We start from the raw sequence: 20,422 nt of genomic DNA on the forward strand, positions 1-20,422 counted from the left end.
ATAACTTTCAGAAAGAGTTACATCCTGAAGTCATAAATAAGGTATGACCGTGTACATACATGGTGTACACTACTGGTTTGTTAGTATTACTAGTAAAAAATAAAAATATCTATCTTATAGTCTTCCCCAAATAGTTGTGCCACCTCCAGCTTTGAAATTCTCATTCCAATTATAGCGTCCAAACAGTTGCAGCCTCGGTACTCTCTGGACCATTCAGCAGCCGTTTAGTAAGTGGGTCCACGCAGAGCCTGAGCAGAAAAGGGAAGCGGGAAATGACTCACAGATGGCTCAGCAGCCCCCTGACCGTGAAGCTGCCCTTTGAGAAGTGGGGTGGGAGGGGTAGGCTGGCGAAGAGAGGGGACAGATGGACTGGGGGGAGGGGGGCTGGCCCGGAGGGGCCGGAGCTGGGGCAGCAGCTCAAGTCCGACTGGGGTTTGCTGCCAGGTGCCGCTCCTCGCCCGCTCTGGGTTGTGTAATGCCATCTCAGGAGCGTTCCTTCCGTGTCCCCCACTCACTTCCGATGCTGGAGGGGGAAGAGGAGGAGGAGGCGGGGGAGAAAGAGGAATAGAGAAGAAGACACCGGAGGCAGCAAGGGAAAGGGAAGGTGTGAGTGTCGCGCACACCTCAGTGCCGGGGGCTGGCCCACCACTCCCCGGCTCCTCCGAGAGACGGGTCACAGACAGGTCACGGACTCGTCGTGGGCGGGAAGGGGAATGAGCCCTCCAGGAGGTTTGTGCAGATGGAGTCACCTGGGGGGCCAACCTTGAGGACGACAGAGCTGTCCACTGCCGTCTCCACTGTGAGCGAGCGCCCCGTTGTCCTCTGCGGTGCGGGGGCTGCTCTCCTAGCCCTTTATGGGCCCCCACCACCACCCCGTTGTGGCCCCGGGACCGTAAAAACAGCATGGGTGGGGCGGGGCGGGGCGGGCTGGGGAGCCCAACCCGGGCCTTCACGTAGGGAAACTCAGCCCACTGACTGCTTCGTCTCCCTGGGGCAGCGATGCTGTCCCTGTGTGCGGGTGACAGTGGTGACTTCCAGTGACGGTCTTGTGGCTTCGAGGCCCATGAAAGTTCACACAGTTGCCTAAACTGAATTACTTTTTAAAAAAATTTTAATTTTTTAATCTTCACTCCAGGATATGTTTATTGATTTGAGAGACAGAGAGAGAGAGAGAAACATCCACAGGAGGGTTGCCTCCCGCAGGCAGGCGCCTGACTGACCACCGACCGGGGGCTGAACCCGCAGTGTTCCGGTGTGGTGTGCAGGACAATGTTGCAACCGAGCCACCTGGCCAGGGCTAAACTCAGTTACTTATTACATCCAAGAGAACTGAAAGTAAGGCCCTCTGGGCTTTTAAAGCTCTCCTCTTGTCCTCTCTTTAATTACACTCAGTCCTCTAACAGGGAGTTCCACGGACGTCTCCATTCCACTTCCACGTACTTAGTAGATTATCTGTTCACAGAAAGTTTCAGAATTTGGTTTTACTTTCAATTGTGTTTTGTATTGGCTTCAGGTGAAAGCTTAGTGTTTTGGGTTTTTTGTTTGTTAGTTTATCTTTGGCCCTCTGGGCCTCTGTAGGGCTCTCTCCTCCGCCTGGGCCGTGCCCTGCACCAGCCCCCCCTCCCCCGAGAGTCTGCCCCTGCGGTGGGAGGTCTGGGCCCCCACCCTTCACGGCTGCCCCCAGAGGGGCCCCTCAGCTGTCTCAGCGTTCGGTCACACGCTCCGGGAAAGTTGGCCATGTTCTCACTTTGCAGGTGGCTCCTTCCTGAGGCCTAGATATTTTTTGCTTCTATATTTAGTGGTTTTTTTAATTGCAAAAGCCACATGTTCATTAGAACATTTATGAAATGTCATCAAGAAAATAAGCTGCCCCTGTGATTCTACTACGGGGGTGGGGTCACCGTTAACACTTTCTCGTGTGGCTTTGTCCTCCTACTTGCGTCTAGAAAGCCCGTACCCACGTGAGCTCCCATTCCACGTGCCGTCTGGAATCTGCTTCTCCCTCCGACCGTCTGCCATGGGCGCTTCCTGCTGTGGTCGGTAGCTGTGGGCTCCCACGGTGCGTTCCGTGTAGAGCCGTGTCCTGGCAGTGGTGCTGTGCACGCTGCACGGTCCCTGCCCCCTGCAGTGTGTCCGTGTTAACGTTCCCGCCGTAGCCTGTCCCGGCTCCCGGCTGTGTTTTGCAGGCCAGACTCTTTTTCTTTCTGCTTCATTTTTGAACTTTTAGAAAGATTCTCACTGAAACCCCGCAGACGGTGGAAAGGGTACACAGGATAGTACGATGGCCACCCAGGTGGTCCCCTCGCTGGCGGTTCCTCGGGGAGGTTGTCGGTAAACATTCACGGGTGTTGGCGTAACTTGGAACCCCGGGTCCCCGTGTCGGGGTGAGCGTGTCCCGTCCCTGTGTGTGCAGCTGCTGCTTTGAATGACCGTGTCCACCGTGGAGTGTCAGGGCTGACAGGCCCCCGGCCCAGCCCGGACTCACGCCTGTCCTCTTCCGCGCAGGGGGCCGTGCCCAAAGGAAACGCCACTAAAGAGTTCATCGAGAGTTTGCAGCTGAAGCCGGGCCAGGTGGTGTACAAGTGCCCCAAGTGCTGCAGCATCAAGCCCGACCGAGCGCACCACTGCAGGTACATGCGCCCCGGGCCCGCCCGCACGCACGCACACGCGCTCACTCCCCCGCGGGTGCCGCCGGCTGAGGGCTCCGGCACTCCCCTCTCTGGGCACCGAGCGACCCCCACGAGCTCACCAGACTGGAAAGGGCTTCCGTCCCGGGCTCAGGGCCCCCGTCTGAAGGCGCAGGCCCCGGGCATGCCCTTGCCCCCCGGCCGCGTTTCCTGGTCTGTGAAACCCAGGAGGAGACCCCGCCCTCCCACCTCACCGCCGGGCCTCCGGGGAGGGCAGCTGAGAAAGGCTTTACGAGGTCCTCCCCCGAATGTCTAGTGCGTGACCCACCTCAGGGTGGGCCCTGTTCCCTTGAATCTCACAGGGAAACCAGGGGCTCATCCTCAACTGAAGGCTTTCCTTTGAAACAAAACCGCAAGAAGTTGTGACACGGTAGAATTCAGCCCCAAAAGCCATTTCCACATCTCATCAATGGTGGTTTTTCCTGTTTGGTTTTTAGACTTCTTTGAGGACATCCAGCTAAAATTGCACGTTTTCGTCACAGCACTACAGACACGTCACTCGGTCCCTTTCTCGGGCCGGCACGTGTTTGGGGGCATTTCTGTCTCGGGAGGGCGCTCAGCCCGCAGCAGCCCTGTTTCCCGGCCAGCTCCCAGGCACCTGCCGTGTCCGGGCACCCCCGCCCACCCTGTCCTCCTCGGTCACCTGACTTCCACCCCCACGGTCGCTGTCGGAGCCAGTTTGGCTCTAGGAATGACGCCCGGAGGGAGAACTTAGGGGTCAAGGAGCGAAGTGACTTCCTCCCCCTTCCCTGAGCCCCCTCTGCCTCCGCCGCCTGGCGCGCCCCTGCCGCCTCCTCTCGTCTCCCCCCAGGACGGGCCAAGGGCGGTGTTCTCTATCAGGTGCTGGTCAGCCAGTCGGCCCCGGGTAGACCAGAGCTGCTGGCTCCCACGACCCCGGGGGGGTGGGGGCGGTCCCTGACCCAGGAAACGCGTGCTGACGACTGCTCCTGGGTGGTGGCTCGTGGTGGCCCTGCTGTCCGGGCACCCACAGTCGTCCTGGCAACCCCAGTCGTGCTCGTGCAGAACCCCCAGCACGGCTGTGGAGCTGGGCCCGGGGCCGGCTGGGCCAGGAGCCCCGCTGCCCGGCTAGAGGCAGCTGGCGTCGGTCTGGCCTGCTCAGGCCAGGTGCTTGCGCCCAGCTCTCTGGTTCCTCTCCTTGCGGGAGGGTCCCTGGGATTCACAGCTCTCTCCACCCTCTGAGCTCTGGCGGCCCCACAGCACTACCCGGACATGGGGCTGGAGGCGTCCTTCCCGCCTGGCGGTGTGCCCACAGGTCTTCCCGCCGAGGAGAGGCACCCGGGACCCCGGGCAGGTGCTTTCTCCTGGCGTCGAGGACCGAGGAGGGAGCCGTCCGTGGTCACAGGGACGGCCCTGGTGCCAGGGCTGTGCACTAGGTTCTTGCACAGGAGGGGGAGACCTCTGGCTTTGGCCAAGCCTCACACCCCTCCCCCGCCAAGCTCGCGCTGAGGCCGGGACGCCGGGCCTGCCCAGGGCGTCCTCCGGGTTCTCGTGTCTCTCTCGTGGGACGGTCCGCTGGTAGAGGTCACGTGGCTGTGGTGGTGTTTCGGAAGCACTGTGCTCACACACCTCATCGCAGCCCCGGGAGACTCGGGGCGGCCCTGCGGGGGCCGGTTTGGGGAGCCTCGGGTCGTTCGTTCAAAGTGGGTCCTGAGAGCAAGGCGTGCTCCCCACCACCTCACCCGGAACTGCTTCTGAGTGGCTGCCAGGACGTGGTAGATGCCTCCTTTGCTTATGTTTTTATTTTTTTTTAGTATTTATTTTTTTTCATTTTTTAGACGGGGAAGGGAGGGGGAAAAGGAGGGGAGAATCATCCGTCAGTTGCCTCTCGAATGTCCCCATCTGGGGACCCAGCCCGCAACCCAGGCATGTGCCCCGACTAGGAACCGAACTGGTGACCCTCGCTTTGCAGGACGACGCTCAACCCACGGCGTCACCCAGGTCAGGGCTGCGTGTCATTTCAGCCGTAGTGAGTGGGCTGTGACGTGGACACGCCGCCCGGCACCACGTGGGACCTCTCGCTGTGTCCTTCTCACGCTCCCTCCCGGGGCCACGCGCCTGGCGCAGTGCAGCCCGCTGCCGGGTCTGCCCTTTCCCGTCCGAGAGTCGGAGCCCTCACCCGCTTGGCCCTTGCTCAGCGGGGCCCCGGCCCCGGGGCCTGCGCCCCAGCAGGGAGGGGGGCGCACTGTCCTCCGTGGTGCCGCTGAGTGAGAGCCGCTGCGGGGAGGGACACGGCTGTGTCTCCACGGTGGGCCGTCACCCGGGGGGGGCAAGGGGGCCTCCGCCAGCCCCTCGGGGCCTCCGTACCGAGGAGGGTCCTTGCACCCCCGGAGAGGGGACACGAGCGTAAAAGAACCAGAAGGCGGGGGAGCCGGGAGCGTCTCGGGCTCTCCCGAGCTTTCGGAGGCAGTGAGAGGCAGGAGGACCCTCCCTCCCCTAAAACAGTGGTTTCAGCCCCTGGAGGGGGCCTGGGACGCCCTCCACCTTAGCTGCATAGTCTTTCCCGTGACCGTCCCTGCCTGCCTGGGACCTGCTGCCGGGCCCTGGGGGCACAGCCCTGGCACGGGGACTCGGACGTGGTGCCTGCGGGCGGTGCCCGGAGGGGGCTGATGGGGGCGCTGCAGAGAAGTGGCCAGAGTCAGGGAGGGGCCCTCAGGGAGCCCACTGTGCTGGGGCTGTCCTTCTGTGCCCGGGGAGGGGGCCCCACTGCGCCCCCATGCACTGGGCAGTGGGGACTGGACAAGGGCTGGCGCTGAGGTGGCCGATTCCCCAGTGGGATGTCAGGGGTGGTGGGAGGCCCACGTTCTTCATCCTCCTCGTGACAGATGGTGCTTACAGTGGAACAGCCTGGCAGGGCGTGGGCTGTCACTGCCCTGGGTCTGGGGTGTCCCTCACTGACCTGCTCAGGGACCCCCCTGCAGGCCCCGCCCCAGAGCCCCGCAGGCTGGATGTTCTGGGAGCCCTGGGGGAGCTGGCCTCTGTGTGGTGCCTCCAGCCACCAGCGTGGGTGGACACCCACCCACCCACTCACACTCACACACCCACGTGCCACCACCTGGCCGGGGGGGGGGGCTGCCTTGGCATTTCATGTCTTTGCACACGGCAGACACGGGCCAGCTCTCTGGACAAGCTCTGCAGCCAACGGTGGGTTGGACTCCCTTTCCCCGTTGTCTGAAGGATGAGTGAGTCGTTCTCCGATTTGGCTGGTGAGACGTAGGCTCTTGTGAGGGCCAGCTTCCCGGGGGCATGCCTGGGCCCTCCAGAGAGGCCGGGAGAACAGGGCACGGGTGTCCCCAGAGGGTGCGGGTCAGCGCTCGGAGGATGTCCGGTCAATGTGCACCCCTCTGCCGCTGAGCAAACAGGGCCCGGAGCACCCACTTGAAACCTCTCAGAAGTAAGTGCGACGGAAGAAAAAGTGCTCAGGAGCCTCTGGCTGGGCGGGGGGGGGGGGGGGGGGGGTTCCCCTCGGCAGTTTGTTCCCCACAGGGTGGGGGCTAAGAACCCCCAGGGCTGGGTGTCCCAGAAGGACCTGCAAGAAATGGGCTCCGAGGGGGGGCTCCGGGGAGGGGTACAGGGAGATCCCTCTCGCTGCCTCTTGTCAGCACGGCATGAGTTCGTGCCGGGGACTCGCGTCACCAATCGAATCCATAGTCCAGCAATTAATAAGTAGTAACACAAAGTGAAGTCTTGTGGACTCACCACCGTAAGCCTCCTTTTGCCCACCCCGTGTGTATGGTTGTAGATGGGCAGCACAGGGAAAGGGGGCAGGGGAGGGAGGAGGGCTCAAGCATAGGTCACAGGGTTGCTGGCGCCCGACTTTCTCTTTACTTTGCCCACGTCCCCTGCACACTCCTGGTCCCAGGGGGGTTCTGTAGGGGGACCAGCACCCCTGAGGTGTGACCCTTCCGGGTGTGTGGCGCAACCCTGTGAGGTCGCAGAGGAGGGTGGAGACGGAGTGACCCAGTGCTCGTCTGTGCCAGGCCACGTCACGTCACGCCACATCACGTTAGCGCTTGCTGCTGGTTTGTGTCCGAGCTTAGTTCCCTGGGCGGGCGGCCGGAGGCTCGGTCGGGATCAGCCCGTCCACCCAGGGTGGCTCGGCCGACCCAGTCCACATGGCCACCAAAGCTGACCCCGTGCTCCAAAGAGTCCGCCCTCTTGGGGGTGGGGGTGAGCCCTGCAGCGGCAATGTCACAGGTCACATCCGGGTCACAGCGGCCCCACAGTGGGGCCCCCCTCCAAGTGGCCCAAGCTCTTGGCCAGGGGTCCGGGGAACAGCCCACCCCTCACCCGCAGGACCCCTCCCGCGCCTTTCCCACCCTGTCTGCCCCCACCAGCAGGGCCCGAGGCCACCCCCTCCTGCAGGGCCGCCCATCACCGGGCTGCGCACGGTCGGGGCCTGAGATAACAGTGAGCAGGGAGAGAAGCTGGCGTGAACCAAGGGAATTTCAGAAAAGAAATGTAGTTGGGTTATTTCCAAGCTTACATTTGTAGTATTTCCAGCTGTTTTGAACAAGAAAGGCCCCCGAGATAAGTGTTCAGGAAGCTACTCTAGTGAATTGGAGAGCGCACGGTGTGGGTGGCCTGCCTGTGGGCAGGCGCGCCTTTCCCTCGGGAGCCGTGGGCGCGGCTGCTGCCAGGCCCCTTGAGCCTGTGCTCCGGTCCGTGTTGTGGCTTCTGCACCCACAGAGGGGGCGTGGCCGAGTGCTGGCTGTCAAGTCAGCCTGAAACCCTCCGAAGGGTCCCCACAGCAAGTTAGTAGTTTGTAAATGTATCGTTTATTAGACGATCGACACTTAAGCTCAAATGACTTTTGTGCTTTTTTTTTTTTTTGCGGGGGTGGGGGGCACTAATTTGGACTAGTCATCTTAGAGGTGAAAGGTTCCTGGAGGCCGGCTTTCCGCCACCCTGAGGCTGTCGGCCCTGGACCCAGCTCTGCTCCCCTGAGCTGGCCTCCTCCTCCCGCGGCCGCGCCCTCCCTGGAAGCTTCTGCTGAGGAGCCCCCGCCCCCCCCCCCCCCCCCCCCCCCGCTGAGAAGCCCGGCCTGCCAGCGTTTGGTCTCTCTGGGGGATGGGGAGCAGCCGTTTTCCCTGTCCGGTCTCATCCCGTCAAGGTCAAAACCTGCTCTCCACTCTGCCCTCCCAGTAAAGCCCACGCATTCTCAGCTCCGTGTCCCGTCAGGGGAGCAGCCACGTCAGTCCCACCCCACGTGTCTGTCCAACAAGAGCCCTTGGTGGGCGACCGTGACCCTGGGGGTCCTGGCCTCCGTCCAGCCCCTTGCAGTGCACCCGCAGCAGGGGGCTCTGCCTGGAGCGGCTCTGCGCTCCCCAAAGCGCCCCACTGCCACCGCCGGGCCCCCCTGACGGACTGCCTTGTGCGCTGTTGCAGTGTTTGCAAGCGGTGCATTCGGAAGATGGACCACCACTGTCCCTGGGTCAACAACTGCGTGGGCGAGAACAACCAGAAGTACTTCGTCCTGTTTACAGTAAGTCCCGCTTGGGAGCTCTGCCGCACCCCCGGGAACCTGCGGGGCGCTGGCCTCCCCTCCGCCCTCCCGCCGGCGCTCCTTGCTCTGCTGCCTGTTCCGAAGCCCTGAGCTCCAGCAGCTAGAGTCGGCTCAAGTGCGTTAGCTGGAAGCGAGGGCCGTGTCCTGGGCCCCCACCACAGCGCGCAAGCCTGAGCCGCTGAACCAGGCCGTCCTGCTGAGGACGGCGGGGAGGCGGGCCCGGTTCGGCGTGCGGGCTGGAGGGGCCGCTGGGGTCAGCACCCTGAGCCCGGACTCCTCCGCGGGGAGGGAGACGCAGCCAGCCCGCGGCGCCCCTGGGCAGCCCCGCCCCCTGGCGCCCAGGTCAGGCCTGTGATGGGCCACGGTCCTCGGTGGGCCTGGGGGGGAGGGGGCGGGGAGCAGTGGAAAGACCGCCAGAGGCTGCCGAACCTCGCCCGCCCTGACCAGACGCTCGGCTCCCGCTGCAGATGTACATCGCGCTCATCTCCCTGCACGCGCTCGTCATGGTGGGACTCCACTTCCTGCGCTGCTTCGAAGAAGACTGGACAAGTGAGTATGCGCCGGGCCTCCCTCCGGCCCGGCGGTGGGCGGCGGGGGCAGGTGACGCCCGGCGGGGGAGCCGTGGGCTGGGCGGCTGCGCGTCCGCAGCCTGGCGCCAGGGCCCCTTCGCTTCATTAGATCTCCTGCAAGCCTACGGACTGGCCAGGGAAGCAGCGGCAGGCGCCCAACTCTCCCTCCTTGAAAAAGAGCAGCCCCTTACAGTCAGCCCCGCAGGTACGGTAGCGGGCTGAGCCCCGCCCGGATGCCCGGCTGGAGCCCGCCCGCCCACGGGTCCTGGGAGAGCGCAGCCCGGGGCGGGGCCCTGCCCGGAGAGGGGAACGTTTGTTCCGGTCCTCCACAGAGCACTCGACGCAAAGGCCACTTGTTCCGCCCTTGCAGAGACTCATCTTTAGCTTTCTGGCCAGGATGTGGAGACTTTTTGTGAATTCGTTTTTTGTGGTGGTTGATTTTTAACTGCTTGGTCACGAGTCTACATTGGGATTGTAGGGAAATTCTTCCCGCTTTAGAAGAAGCGTCCCACGTAAATGTGTACGTTGGGGAGGGACTGCAACCAGAGAACGACAAATTCTGAGGGAAAATACAAGTGCTAAACAAAATAAATACGTGAAATTTAGAAGACGAATAAAACTAAGAAAAAAAATTAAAGAGACTCACACTCCAGAGAGGCCACCCGCTGAGCTAGACCCCGAACACCCACGTCACCTGGGCGCCGCCGTCCGCAGCAGGACCACCCCGTTCTGCCGCTTTCCCTCCACGGGCCCCGTTCCCCTTCGCGGTCTGGGGGAGCTTCGACCTGACGCACACGCTGGCTTCCTGGGCGTGGTCTTGCCGGGACCGCCCCTCGGTGGGGGGAGGGGACGGTTTGGCTGCAGCTCGTGTACCCCCGCTGTGGGGACTGGTGCGGCTCTAGCACCCGCCGGAGAGCAGGATGTCTGCTCGTGGGCAGTGGGCAGTAGGGGGGCGCGAGGGGCTCTGTGCAGGTGGTGCGTCCTGCATCGCGGCGGGGAGAGGGGCACCAGCAAAGTCCTGGGTGAGCGTTCTCGGAGCACACGGGTTCTGCTCGGCCCTGGGGCTCCAGTTCACCTCCGACGAAGCCACTGGGTCATCACAGACAGCGCCCACCTGCCGTTGGGTCAGCAGGCACGGGCAGTGTCAGCGTCGCGCTGACAGTGTCACCGGGCAGAGCGTCCCTGCCCTGGAACGGAGCTGGCAGGGGTGGTTTCCCCAGCGCACAGGGCAGGACAGAGGTGGGCCGGAATGCAGCGTGAGCCGGGGCACCGCAGCCAGACCCAGCGGCGGCTGGTGCTGGGACTCACACCTCCCACCCGCCAGCCGGCCCCGCGGCCACACAGACGCCGCCACACCAGCGGCCACCCACCCAGACGCCGTGCGCCGAGGCCCCAGCAGGGAAGACCCAAGGGTGGGGGGGAGGGGGGAGATGTCCGCATCCAGACGAGGGGCCGCGCCCTGCGTCCTGGACAGCGCGAGCTCCGGGACCCGGGCCCAGCTCACTGCCCGCCTGGAGCTCCTGTGCGGGAGCTCCGAGGGGACACTTACCCCGAATGCCCAAGCCCAGCGAGGCCTGACTGCCCTCCAGGATCCCACCTCCCCGGCCAGGGGGCCAGGCTCGAGCCCTGAGCACAGGGACGGCCCGGGCCTGAACCGCAAGGGCGGCTCTCGGCGAGGGTGCAAGTCTGCGGCCCATCGCCTGTGAGGGCTGCCTTCCCCCGGGGCTCTCTCCTGCCGGGCTCCGATTCCTGTGCAGACAGAGGGTTCCACTACTTAAAGCAAGAGTGCACCTCTCGTCCAGCTGTCTGCCTCGAGGTGGTGGTGGGAGGTGGCAGGAGAGCCCGGAAGGGGACAGGACTTGCCCCGGGCCACAGCCCAGGCCAGCGTGAGCTTGCAGAGGGGCTGGGAGTAGGACGGCGCCTGGTCCGCTCCGGGGCCCTGGCTGTCCCCAAGGTGCAGGTGCTCCTGAGGGCCACTGCCCACGGGCTCCGCTCCCACCTTGGTGGGGGTGGGGGGGAGCGGGGACAGTAGTTCCTGCCCCGGTGAGTTTCAAGTCTCAAAGCTGCCGAGGGACCCTCCACACCCGTAGTCCCCCCCTCACCCCTGAGCAGATAGGGGCACGGAGGGGGCAGCGCCTGGAAGGGCAGGGCCCAGAAACCCGCCACGCCAGGGTTGGACAGGGCCCCGACCTGGGCCCCGAGCTCTCCGAGGAGACGAGGGTCTGCCTATGGTGTCACCAGTCCTCATGCCTCGGCCCCAAGTTCTTTCTGGGTCCTTCCAGGGGCAGACTCGGCACTTGGCACGAGGACACAGGTGTCACTCGCGGGCCAGGGAAGGGGCAGTGAGCGAGGACGGGTGTGTGACGGAGGGGCGGCCACGGCAGGGCCCGGCCTGTCTCGGACTTCCCTGCGGGAGTGTTGGTGCCGCCGGGTGTGGGCAGCAGGGTCCTCGCTGAGGCCGGAGGCCACAGACGGGCCCCCGGGAAGGCCTGAGTCCGGGGGCGGGAGTCCTGAGGCAGAGTGGGAGCCCTGGGGGCACTGGGTGGTGGCCGCATCCCTGACCCCACGCGCCCCTCCTTCCAGAGTGCAGCTACTTCTCGCCACCCACCACGGTGATCCTGCTCATCCTGCTGTGCTTCGAGGGGCTGCTCTTCCTCATCTTCACGTCGGTGATGTTCGGGACGCAGGTGCACTCCATCTGCACGGACGAGACGGTGAGCAGCCGGCCCGTCCGCCTGCCGCGGCACGGGGGGCGGGGCAGCCCCGGGGCAGAGGCTGCTGGGAGGGCTGCTTGCAGGCCGGGCCTGGGACCTCGGCCACACCCCGTGTGCAGGGCACTTTCCCAGACGTGCACGGATGCCGGGCTTCGTGCACATACGAGTTCTTGCTCCTCCAGGCTGGCACAGAGGTTCGCACCAGGGACGGACCCCAAAGCCTTGGTGACGGGTTCCCTCTGTCACCGGTCCTTCCGTCCTCCCGAGGTGGCTCCACCCGGGCACTGCTCTGAGCCGGGCGCTCTGCTGAGCACTGGGGCGCCTCCCACCGGGGGCCGCAGGCCTGGAGACGGTGGTGGGCAAAGGGCACTCTGACCCAGCGGGCACAGGCAGGGTCGGCTTCCCAGAGGAGGTGACTTCACAGCCAGGTCCTGAGGGCGCCGTCGGGAGACAGCGCCCTCCCCCCAAGCCCCCCCCCCAATCAGTGGACAGCAGGCCCTCACCAGGCCGCAGGGTCACCCCTGCCTGGCCCAGCCCTGGTCCTCATCCGTAGTGTCTTCCTGGCCCCGCCTTCCACCTACTCATATCTCCTCCTCTGGGGGCCTCACAGCTGCTGGGCTAAAGCCCCCATCCCAACGCCACTGCCCCCTCCTGCCCCCTCCAGAGGTGTGCGGGAGCCTCACGGTGGTCAGCCCAGGGCTCTGACGTGGCCATCTCTTCCCTTTTTGGCCTTGGGGCCGTGAGTGCCTCCTGGCAGTCCTCCCGGCTTCCTGGCCCCTTGGGCAGCAGTGCTCACGTGCGTGACGCTGCCCGGCTGCCAGGGTGCCGTTGTCCGGACCCGTGGGGATTCCCGACGATTTAGAAGGCTTGGGGGCTCGTAGCAACTTTTATGAGAAATAACATCGTTGCCAAAGAGGCTGTGACGCAGTGGTAGCCGGGGACATAGGTGCGGCTGTGTGTCCCAGCGGTAAACACGACCAGCTTCTCCGTGGAAGGACTGCAGGGAGCGGGAGGGGACTGCACGCCACGCAGGCCTGCTCTGGGGCAGCAGGGGAGGGCGCTCAGGCCAGCCGCCCCCCCCCATGTGCTTCCCCTTGGGGGATTGAGGGAGGGATCCATCCTGCTGGGAAGAGGACAGAAGAAAGGAAGGGTGGGCCCCGCAGCTCCTGGGAAATGGGGTCTTCCCCTCACCTCTGTTCTTGCCGGGTCCCTAGGCTGAGGACAGAGACGCAGGCCAGGCTGACTGCCCCCTCAGCCCCACAACTGCCCGCCTCACCAGAGGCCAGGGCCCCGCCGGCCCCAGCCAGGCTGCTGCCCTCCTGTCCCTCCGGGCAGGGGCACGAACTCTGGCCCCGCCCTCTGACCAGCTCCACGGCCCTGGGGCAGCGCAGGCTGTGTGACCGCCTCGAGGTGGCCGCGCCGCGCTGCTCCCCACGGGAGCTGGGGAGACCCTGCCGTGCCTGGGGCTGACTGGTCTGTCTGCGTGGCCCTCTAACCTGTACTAACCGCCTCCTTCCTCCTCTGGTGACTCCCCCTGACGCGGCCTGTCCCTCCTGTCCCGCCTTCTGAGCTGTGCCTCCTGCCCCCTAGGCTGGCCTGTCACTCGCTTTTTTTTGTCTGCAAAGTGGTCAGAGTAACTTCAGACTCCCGTGGGCCCGTCCTGGAGGGGCTTACAAACGCCTGCCCCCACCCACCCCCAAGTGTGGCTTTTTACAAACACTTTTTATGTGGGAAAGGGAGGAAAACGTATCATGCAGTTAGCTTTACGGCCTTAAAAAGGAAGCGCTGACCCCCCGCCCCTCGAGCTAAGGGCCGTCCCGCCCCCGGACCCCAGCAGCGACGCGCTTGACTGAAAGTGTGATTGTTCTTGTTTTCAGGGAATAGAACAATTGAAAAAGGAAGAGAGAAGATGGGCTAAAAAAACAAAATGGATGAACATGAAAGCCGTTTTCGGCCACCCCTTCTCTCTAGGCTGGGCCAGCCCCTTTGCCACGCCAGACCAAGGGAAGGCAGACCCGTCCCAGTACGTGGTCTGAAGGACCGGCCGGCGCTGCCGCCCCCCGGCCCAGGCCCGCCCCAGCCCGGCCGCCCGCGGCCTCGCGCGTGCGCGCACCGGGAACGCGCACACAGCTCCTCCGGGACGTTTTTATGTCTCAAGTGAAATGGCTGAGCATTGCAGAGAAAAAAAAGTCCCCACGTTTTATTTTTAAAAGGTCATCCTTTCTGTTTTTTGGCAACCGACGCTGCTCTTCTGTTTTCCTTTTCAAAGTCACTCCTCTGGCCTCCGGGCTCCTCTCTGCTGTCTGTCTGGCCTGACTAACGCGGAGGGCGCTGGCCGCGGGCTGCGCCCCCTACTAACCTGGACGCGACGTGGTGGACGCTGGTGGCGGATGCAGGCGCGGGAGGGCCCCGCCTCCCCCTGCCCAGGAGGCGGCGGTGGGCGCCCCAGGGGGACTGAAGCCCTGCTGAAGACGGATGCTTGCCCCGTGTGGCCCAGGGGGCGGGGGCAGGGCTGGAGCCGTGGGAGGGCCCTTGATGCCGCGGCCTCGCCCCCCCCCCCCCCAACGTGGACGCGGTTTGCCTCCTGATCCTCCAAGTCGGTTGCCTGCCTCATGCTTTATGGACGCGGGTGCGTGGCGTGAGGGGCGGGGGTGGAAGGGGTCGCGTCTGTAGCCCGAGTCACCAGTTACATTCCCTCTGATCAGCTGGAGGAGTGTGAAGGGAAGCAGTCTTTCCGGTTCAAAATGCCTTACACAATCAAAAGAAGGAAAAAACTGCGCGATTGCAGGCGACCTCCATTTCCCTCCGTTCCGTCCGCTTCCTCTCCCGCTCGCCATCACCGGGTCCTCCTCGCTCTGTGAGTCGCCAAAGCAGGTTCACTTTCTGATCACTGGACCCTTAGATGGACATGCGCCCACCTCTGGTCTGTGTTCCAACCTGGGGGGCTGCTGCCCGGGCCTGGCTCAGGCCCTGACGCACGGGTGACGTTGCCAGTCTCCCTCCCCCCTCCCCCCCACCCCCCGCCCCCAACTTGCCCCAGGAAGCCCTCCCTTCTGCAAGTCTGTCTGCCTGAGGATTGCGGGGTCGCAGAGGACAGCGCCAGCCACATGCAAACTCCCGAATACTGAAACCTGAACACTGTCCGTCTGCATTCTCACACACGGGTTGGTTTTTGTTTTTTTTTTTTTTTTCCTCAAGCAATCGCCAGAAACCGTTTTTAGCTCTTGCTTGGGGTGGGTGGGGGATAAGGTCCGTTAAACCCAGTCTGGGATGGGGAGACCGTGGATCTAGCCATGTGGTTTTTCAGGAAAGTCAGTGAACAAGCCTCTTTCAGTTCGTCGGCCAGTGCTTCCACCTGGAGACCAAACGCAATAAAAGTTTTCCAAAACCTGTTCTGACGCAGCCCGCTCTCTGACCGCGTTGCTGGCGGGCAGGGCCCGGTGAGGGAGGGGCCCGGCCCCGGGAGCGCGCTGGCTGGGGCCCCTGGTCACCGCTTCCGCAGACGCCTGCTCGGGCCGCCTCTCTGGGGTGAGGCTTCTCCTGTCTTCTCCGAAGGACGGTGGGTCCCCCTCTTGCGCACGCTCACCCTGCCAGCCTCTCCGGCTCTCCGCGGCCGCTCCCTTCCCTGCGCTCACAGCTGCTCAGCCGCTGCAGAAAACGCCGTCAGGTCTGCAGACTTGGCCTCCAGGGCTGGGCCCCGGGGGAGAGCCCCCCGACACCCCTCGGTGTTTCCCCAGAGCACCGAGGCCGCAGTCAGCCCCCCGGACTCGCCCCTGCTGTGCTGTCGGTGCTGCGGTCCAGGCTGGGGTCTATTTTTAAATCCAGTCTATAGCATCTGTTTCCCTCGCGATTTTTTCCCCAAGATTTTAAATTTTTTAGGGAGATGAGAAAGGAGCGAGCAAGAGAGGGAAATTAAACATCGATGTGAGGGAAACATCAATCGGTTGCCTCTCACACGCCCCAGCTGGGGGCTGGGCCCAGAACCAGGCATGTGCCCTGACCGGGAATGGAACCAGCGGCCTTGCGGCTTGTGGGACAGCACCCAGCCCACTGAGCCTCACCGGCCAGGGCTGCTTCTGTTGTTTTGAGCCTTTCACACAGGGCCGTGGAAGAAGTATGGCTGTTAAGGGACTCGCGAGTGGCCGGAGGGCTCCGGCCCTGCTGGCGCCCCCAAGGGGTCTTCCCCGGGAGGCAGCTGTGCTGCGCTGGCCCTCCTGCTACAGCAGGGAGACTGGTCTCCAGCCCCGCGTCCACCCGGGGGGGGAGGGGCATCCAGGGCTCTCCTCAGGGTTCCCAGGCGCCTGGGAAGGAGGCCCTGTCTCCGCACAAAGGTGGCCCGGCCCTCGGCTGCGGCCCCGGAGCCCGACAGCACTGAAGGGCGCGCACGGGGGAGACGGGCCAGTAGCAGCCACAGTGCGTCAGAATGTGGCCTCTGCAGGGTGGAGGGGGACAGAAGAGGGAGGTGATGGGGCTTGATGGATTAGGGGACTCCACGTTCGCAGCCACCATACTGAACGCATAAGACCCAGGTCCGGACAAGCCTGCGGGTCCTCATGGGCCTGGGGACCCCGCGCTCACGGGGAGCGTGGAGGGGCGGGGCACGCAGGAGCCCAGGGCCCCGTGAGGCAGGAGCACGGCGTCTCTGCGACGCGTCTTTCCTGGAAGGACTGGCAGTGAGGCGCCCCGGGTTACCAGCTTCTGCTCATTCTGGCTGGCCTGCTTAGAAAGGTAAAATCTGTCTTCCAGCGGCGGGAACCTTCCAGGTGAAGTCAATTAAGAAACCATTGTTTCTTAACAGGCCTAAGAAATGACCTCTGTGAGGTCGGCATCACGCAGGAACCCCAGACCTGGGGGGGTGGGGGGGCTGGGTTTGAGGGTGAGCTGGTTTCAAGACTTAAGGATGCGTCAGCCTCAAGGGCGAGCCAGCCAGCAGAGGTGAAGGGTCCCGACCTAGAAGGGGCCTTTAAAGGTGAGGGAGCCAAAGGCGGCAAGGTTTTACTAGAATTCCTCTCAAGACTTTACTCACAGGCATCTCAACGTGTGCTGCCCAGACCACCACCAGCAGCCGCCGCCCCGGGAACTTGTTAGAAATGCACATTCTCAGGCTATGCTCTGAGGCGTGTGCCCAGCAATCCGGATTTCAGTGGCCCTGCCGTGATTCTGACGCTCACTCTGGTCTGAAAAATGCACGTGGGGCCCTCGGGGCCACCCCGCAGGTGGCCCGTGTGCTGCTGGGTGCAGTGTGGCACTGAACGGGCTGAGCACTGGGAATGGTGAAAGCACCTGCAGACAGCCACAGTGTCGGTGTGGCCAGCTGCCCTGCACTTCTCATCTGTCGGCTGGGTCTCTGGACCTAGGGGCCCCATGGGTGATGAACCATCTAGAAGGGGGACGGGGAGAGAACATACAGCGGGCTCCAAATGGTCAGCAGCAGAGCCTGGGCAGACGTGCGCCCACACTCTGGCCTGCGGTGTCCAGGGGGACCTCCACGCACACAGGGCTCCGGGCTCAGCTGAGCCCCAACAGAGCACATGCCTGAGTCTCTGTACATTCACTTTGGGGCGGTGGTGGGTTTGTGTACAGATCAAAACTTGTGCATCCCTCAGGTCAACGAGGCCCAAAAGGCCCACGTCACACGCTGCCTGCAGGAGGTGCTGTTTGGGCCATCGCTGCCCCCTTACCTGGAGTCCACCACTGTGGGTCGCCTCAGCCTGAAGAGCGTGTGACTGAGGCCTCTGCAAACCTCCGGCTCCATTCAGAACTTGGCCTTCAGCCGGTGGCTCAGTTGGTCACAGTGTAGTCCTGGTACGCCCAGCTGTGGGTTCAGTCCCCGGTCAGGGCTCATACAAGAATCAACCAACGAATGCATAAATCAGTGGAACAACAAATCGATGTCTGTCTCTCAAATCAATGTTTAAAAAAAGAACTTTGCTTTCAGGACACCTTTAAATCCACACAAAACTCGAAATTGAGTCTTTTCAGGAAAAAGTAACCCCTTAGACTCCTCCTGAACCTGAGGGTTCAGACCTTCGTGCCTCTCACACCGCAGATTTGTTGGAATTTCTTCTCTCCGGACCTAGAGCTGACACACTGGACCACAAGGGACTTCACCCGCTGACATTTCCTCGGGCTCGTGGGGGAGGCCGAGTGCTCCCCCGAGTCCTGGTCTGGAGCGTGCCACGGGAACGGACACCAGCAATCCTGGGGCTCTCGTTTCGTGTCCCTCCCCAGCCTTTCTCTGCCCGTGAGGTCGGCACCAGCAGAGCGAGCATGTGCAGGAGGATGGAAACAACCTGGGCAGAGAGAAGGCTCCGGTGCAAGTCCCAGTTCTGATGTGTGGGCAGCAGGACGCGCTCTGGCCACGGTCACGGCCTCTCAACCTCTGTGTGCCCGGCTGCCAACTGCGACACGGAGCCCACCTCCTCTCTAGCTGGTTGTGAGAACCCACGGTCGTGACTCTGAGTGAGCCCGGTCGGTGTGGGCGCAGCCCGTCTGCCGTTTCTGGGGGTCCCCTGGGCAGCCACGTGCTGACGTCCCAATACCCTGCAAGTGTGGTTTAAACCCCCCTCCTAACACACTGCAGATGGTCACCCAGGAGAGCAGTGCAGGATCCCCAAAGCAAGTGTCGCCTCAGCTGGCCACTGCCGCCTCTGCTCAGCAGGGCGGACCGGTGGGGGCCAGGCTATGAGCCACGCGGGGCTCCTCCCACTGCCCACGAGATCCGTGCCCTGAAACAGCTTCACCTGTTCTGACCATATAAGGAGCGCCTGTGCATGGGTGGGGCCCGGGATCTTGTGGGCGTTTGCAGAAATAAACGTGAAGCCCCTCCCCCAAAGGGAACCCCAGGTTCCATGAGGATGTCTTGTGTCCCTGGTCACCCCGAGGACAGCACTTTCCGATGTCGTGTAAAAATGCACTAACCCCATTCATCATAACTGTGTAGTGTCCTGCTTTACGAACTAAATTACATAGCCGCCACTGGTAGACATTTCGACTGTTTCCTACTTTGTTATTGTTAACTCGGCGTCCAAGACAGCAGTGCACACAGCTGTGTCAGATCGACTTGGCTTTGGTTGTAAAATAACTTCAGACGTACAAACAAGCGGTGAAAACAGTGCGAGGAGCTCCTGTAACTCCTCCAGTCGTGTTTCCAACGGAAATGTTTTATATGACCGTCATGGCAACAGAGAAACCTGGGGATGCGTGGGCACGCCACCGTTAACCGACCCGAGAGCTTTATCCAGGTTCCCGGCCATCCCGCTGAGGCTCCTTCTGATCCCGGACCCGCACGCGGCACACGGCACGCCTCTCGTCTCCGCGGGTCTGCCAGAGCTCCTTGTCTTCCTGGTCTTCCCTGAACCTTTTTTTAGATGAAATTCACACGACATAAATTTAACCATTGTAAAGCGCGCCTCTGCCGTTCACTGCTTTCATGACATTGTACAGCCACCACTTCTATCCGGTTCTAAACCCCTTTCATCAGATTTGAACCCTTTGAAGACGACGAGCCTCGACTTCCGAGAACGCCCCTCGCTGCGTCTGTCTCCCAGGGGGTTGGTGTTGGGGCGGCCGCCGCACTGGCGGGCTGTGCCTTTCTCCGCACGGGTGCCGAGAGCTTTGACTTGGTTAAGGTGATAGCCTCAAAGTTTCTCCACTGGCAAGTTACTGTTTTGCCTTTTGTCATTAATAAGCATCTTATGAGGGGATGCTCTAAAGTCAAATTCTTTTTTTTCTTTGTACACTTTAAACAGTTTTTTTAAAGATTTTATTTATTTTTAGAGAGGGGAGGGAGGGAGAGAGAGAGAGAGAGAGAGAGAAACATCAATGTGCAGTTGCTGGGGGTCATGGCCTACAACCCAGGCATGTACCCTGACTGGGAATCGAACCTGCGACACTTTGGTTCGCAGCCCGCACTCAAGCCACTGAGCTACGCCAGCCAGGGCTTGAAGTCCAATTCTTTAAGCCACAGTGTTTTCGGAGGCCAAGAAATAAACTCACACCTCTGAGCCGGTGTGGGAAGGAGGAGCTGGAGAAGGGCCCAGGGTGTGGTCGGATCTGTGTGCGCCCCGGCTTCTCTGTCTACGTAACAAAGAATGAGACCAGTTGCATAGGGTCTCGTGTGGAAAGAAGAAAAAACTAGAACTGGGGACTCAGCGATCGTTCCGAGGTGGGAGTGGCGAGAAGGAGGGGTCCCCACGCCCGGCAAACCACGGCGCGTTCCCCTGGCTCCAGGGGAGATAGAGAAGGCAGAGCCCTCATCCTTCCCTGCCGGGGGTCAGAGCCCCCGTGGAGGGTGTCATGGGCTTTTGACCTGGGGCTCCACCCTCTACCCAACACCCGCTTTCTGTGGCCTGGTGGCTGAGGCGCAGCCGACACCCGGAGGCAGGTGAGTGGGCAGCTTGGGACAGGCCGCAGGGCGTGTCCACCGCATGAGCAGGCCCCACACCAGCCTGCGCCCGCCCGCTGCATGTTGCCCGGAGCCGCACGCCTCTGCCTCCTCCTCTCACGTGCTGCTTGCACCCTACGCTGCCCCCTTCACCCCGTCCTCTCCACGCTAAGCTGGCTGCGCCTCCCGCCTGCCGTGGGGGAGTGGCCCGGAATGCTAAGGGAGGGGTCACCTTTTCAGTGGTCTCAAGACAGGTGGGCCAGCTGATGCCCCAGAGGCCTCAGGTGCTGCTCCTTGGCCCCCCATCTGCCTGGCCCCTGGGCACAGCTGGCCCCACTGAGTGAGGCCCGGCCACCCTCGCCCCTGGGTGGGGCTGGGAAGCGGAGCCCGGGTCTCCTGAAGGCCCTGCTTGCTGGGACCCTCCACCCAGCTCCCCACCGCACCCCGGCAGCCCTCTGAGGGGCATCAGCGCTCTGCTGTGCCAGGGCTGGGGGTGCCGGAGGGGCGCAGCCTGTCCCGTGGTGCTGACCCTCCTGATCCCC

At 63.0% G+C, this 20,422-nt stretch overlaps 1 protein-coding gene across 4 annotated transcripts in view; it reads left to right on the forward strand.

The window, feature by feature from the left end:
- Positions 1–20,422, forward strand: part of ZDHHC3 (zinc finger DHHC-type palmitoyltransferase 3) — a 40,949-nt gene that overhangs the window by 19,330 nt on the left and 1,197 nt on the right. For 2 of the 4 annotated variants that reach the window (XM_028518218.2, XM_036030435.1), the window contains exons 3-6: positions 2,506–2,630; positions 8,094–8,190; positions 8,679–8,760; positions 11,364–11,494. In XM_028518218.2, the coding sequence (XP_028374019.1) occupies positions 2,506–2,630; positions 8,094–8,190; positions 8,679–8,760; positions 11,364–11,494 (435 nt within the window). Of the gene's footprint in view, positions 1–2,505; positions 2,631–8,093; positions 8,191–8,678; positions 8,761–8,889; positions 8,986–11,363; positions 11,495–13,371; positions 14,262–20,422 lie in introns of those variants that run through there. The other 2 variants (XM_036030436.1, XM_028518221.2) reach the window with 2 other exon arrangements.

The sequence above is a fragment of the Phyllostomus discolor genome, chromosome 7 (genome assembly GCF_004126475.2).
Source record: "Phyllostomus discolor isolate MPI-MPIP mPhyDis1 chromosome 7, mPhyDis1.pri.v3, whole genome shotgun sequence".
Classification (NCBI taxonomy): domain Eukaryota; kingdom Metazoa; phylum Chordata; class Mammalia; order Chiroptera; family Phyllostomidae; genus Phyllostomus; species Phyllostomus discolor.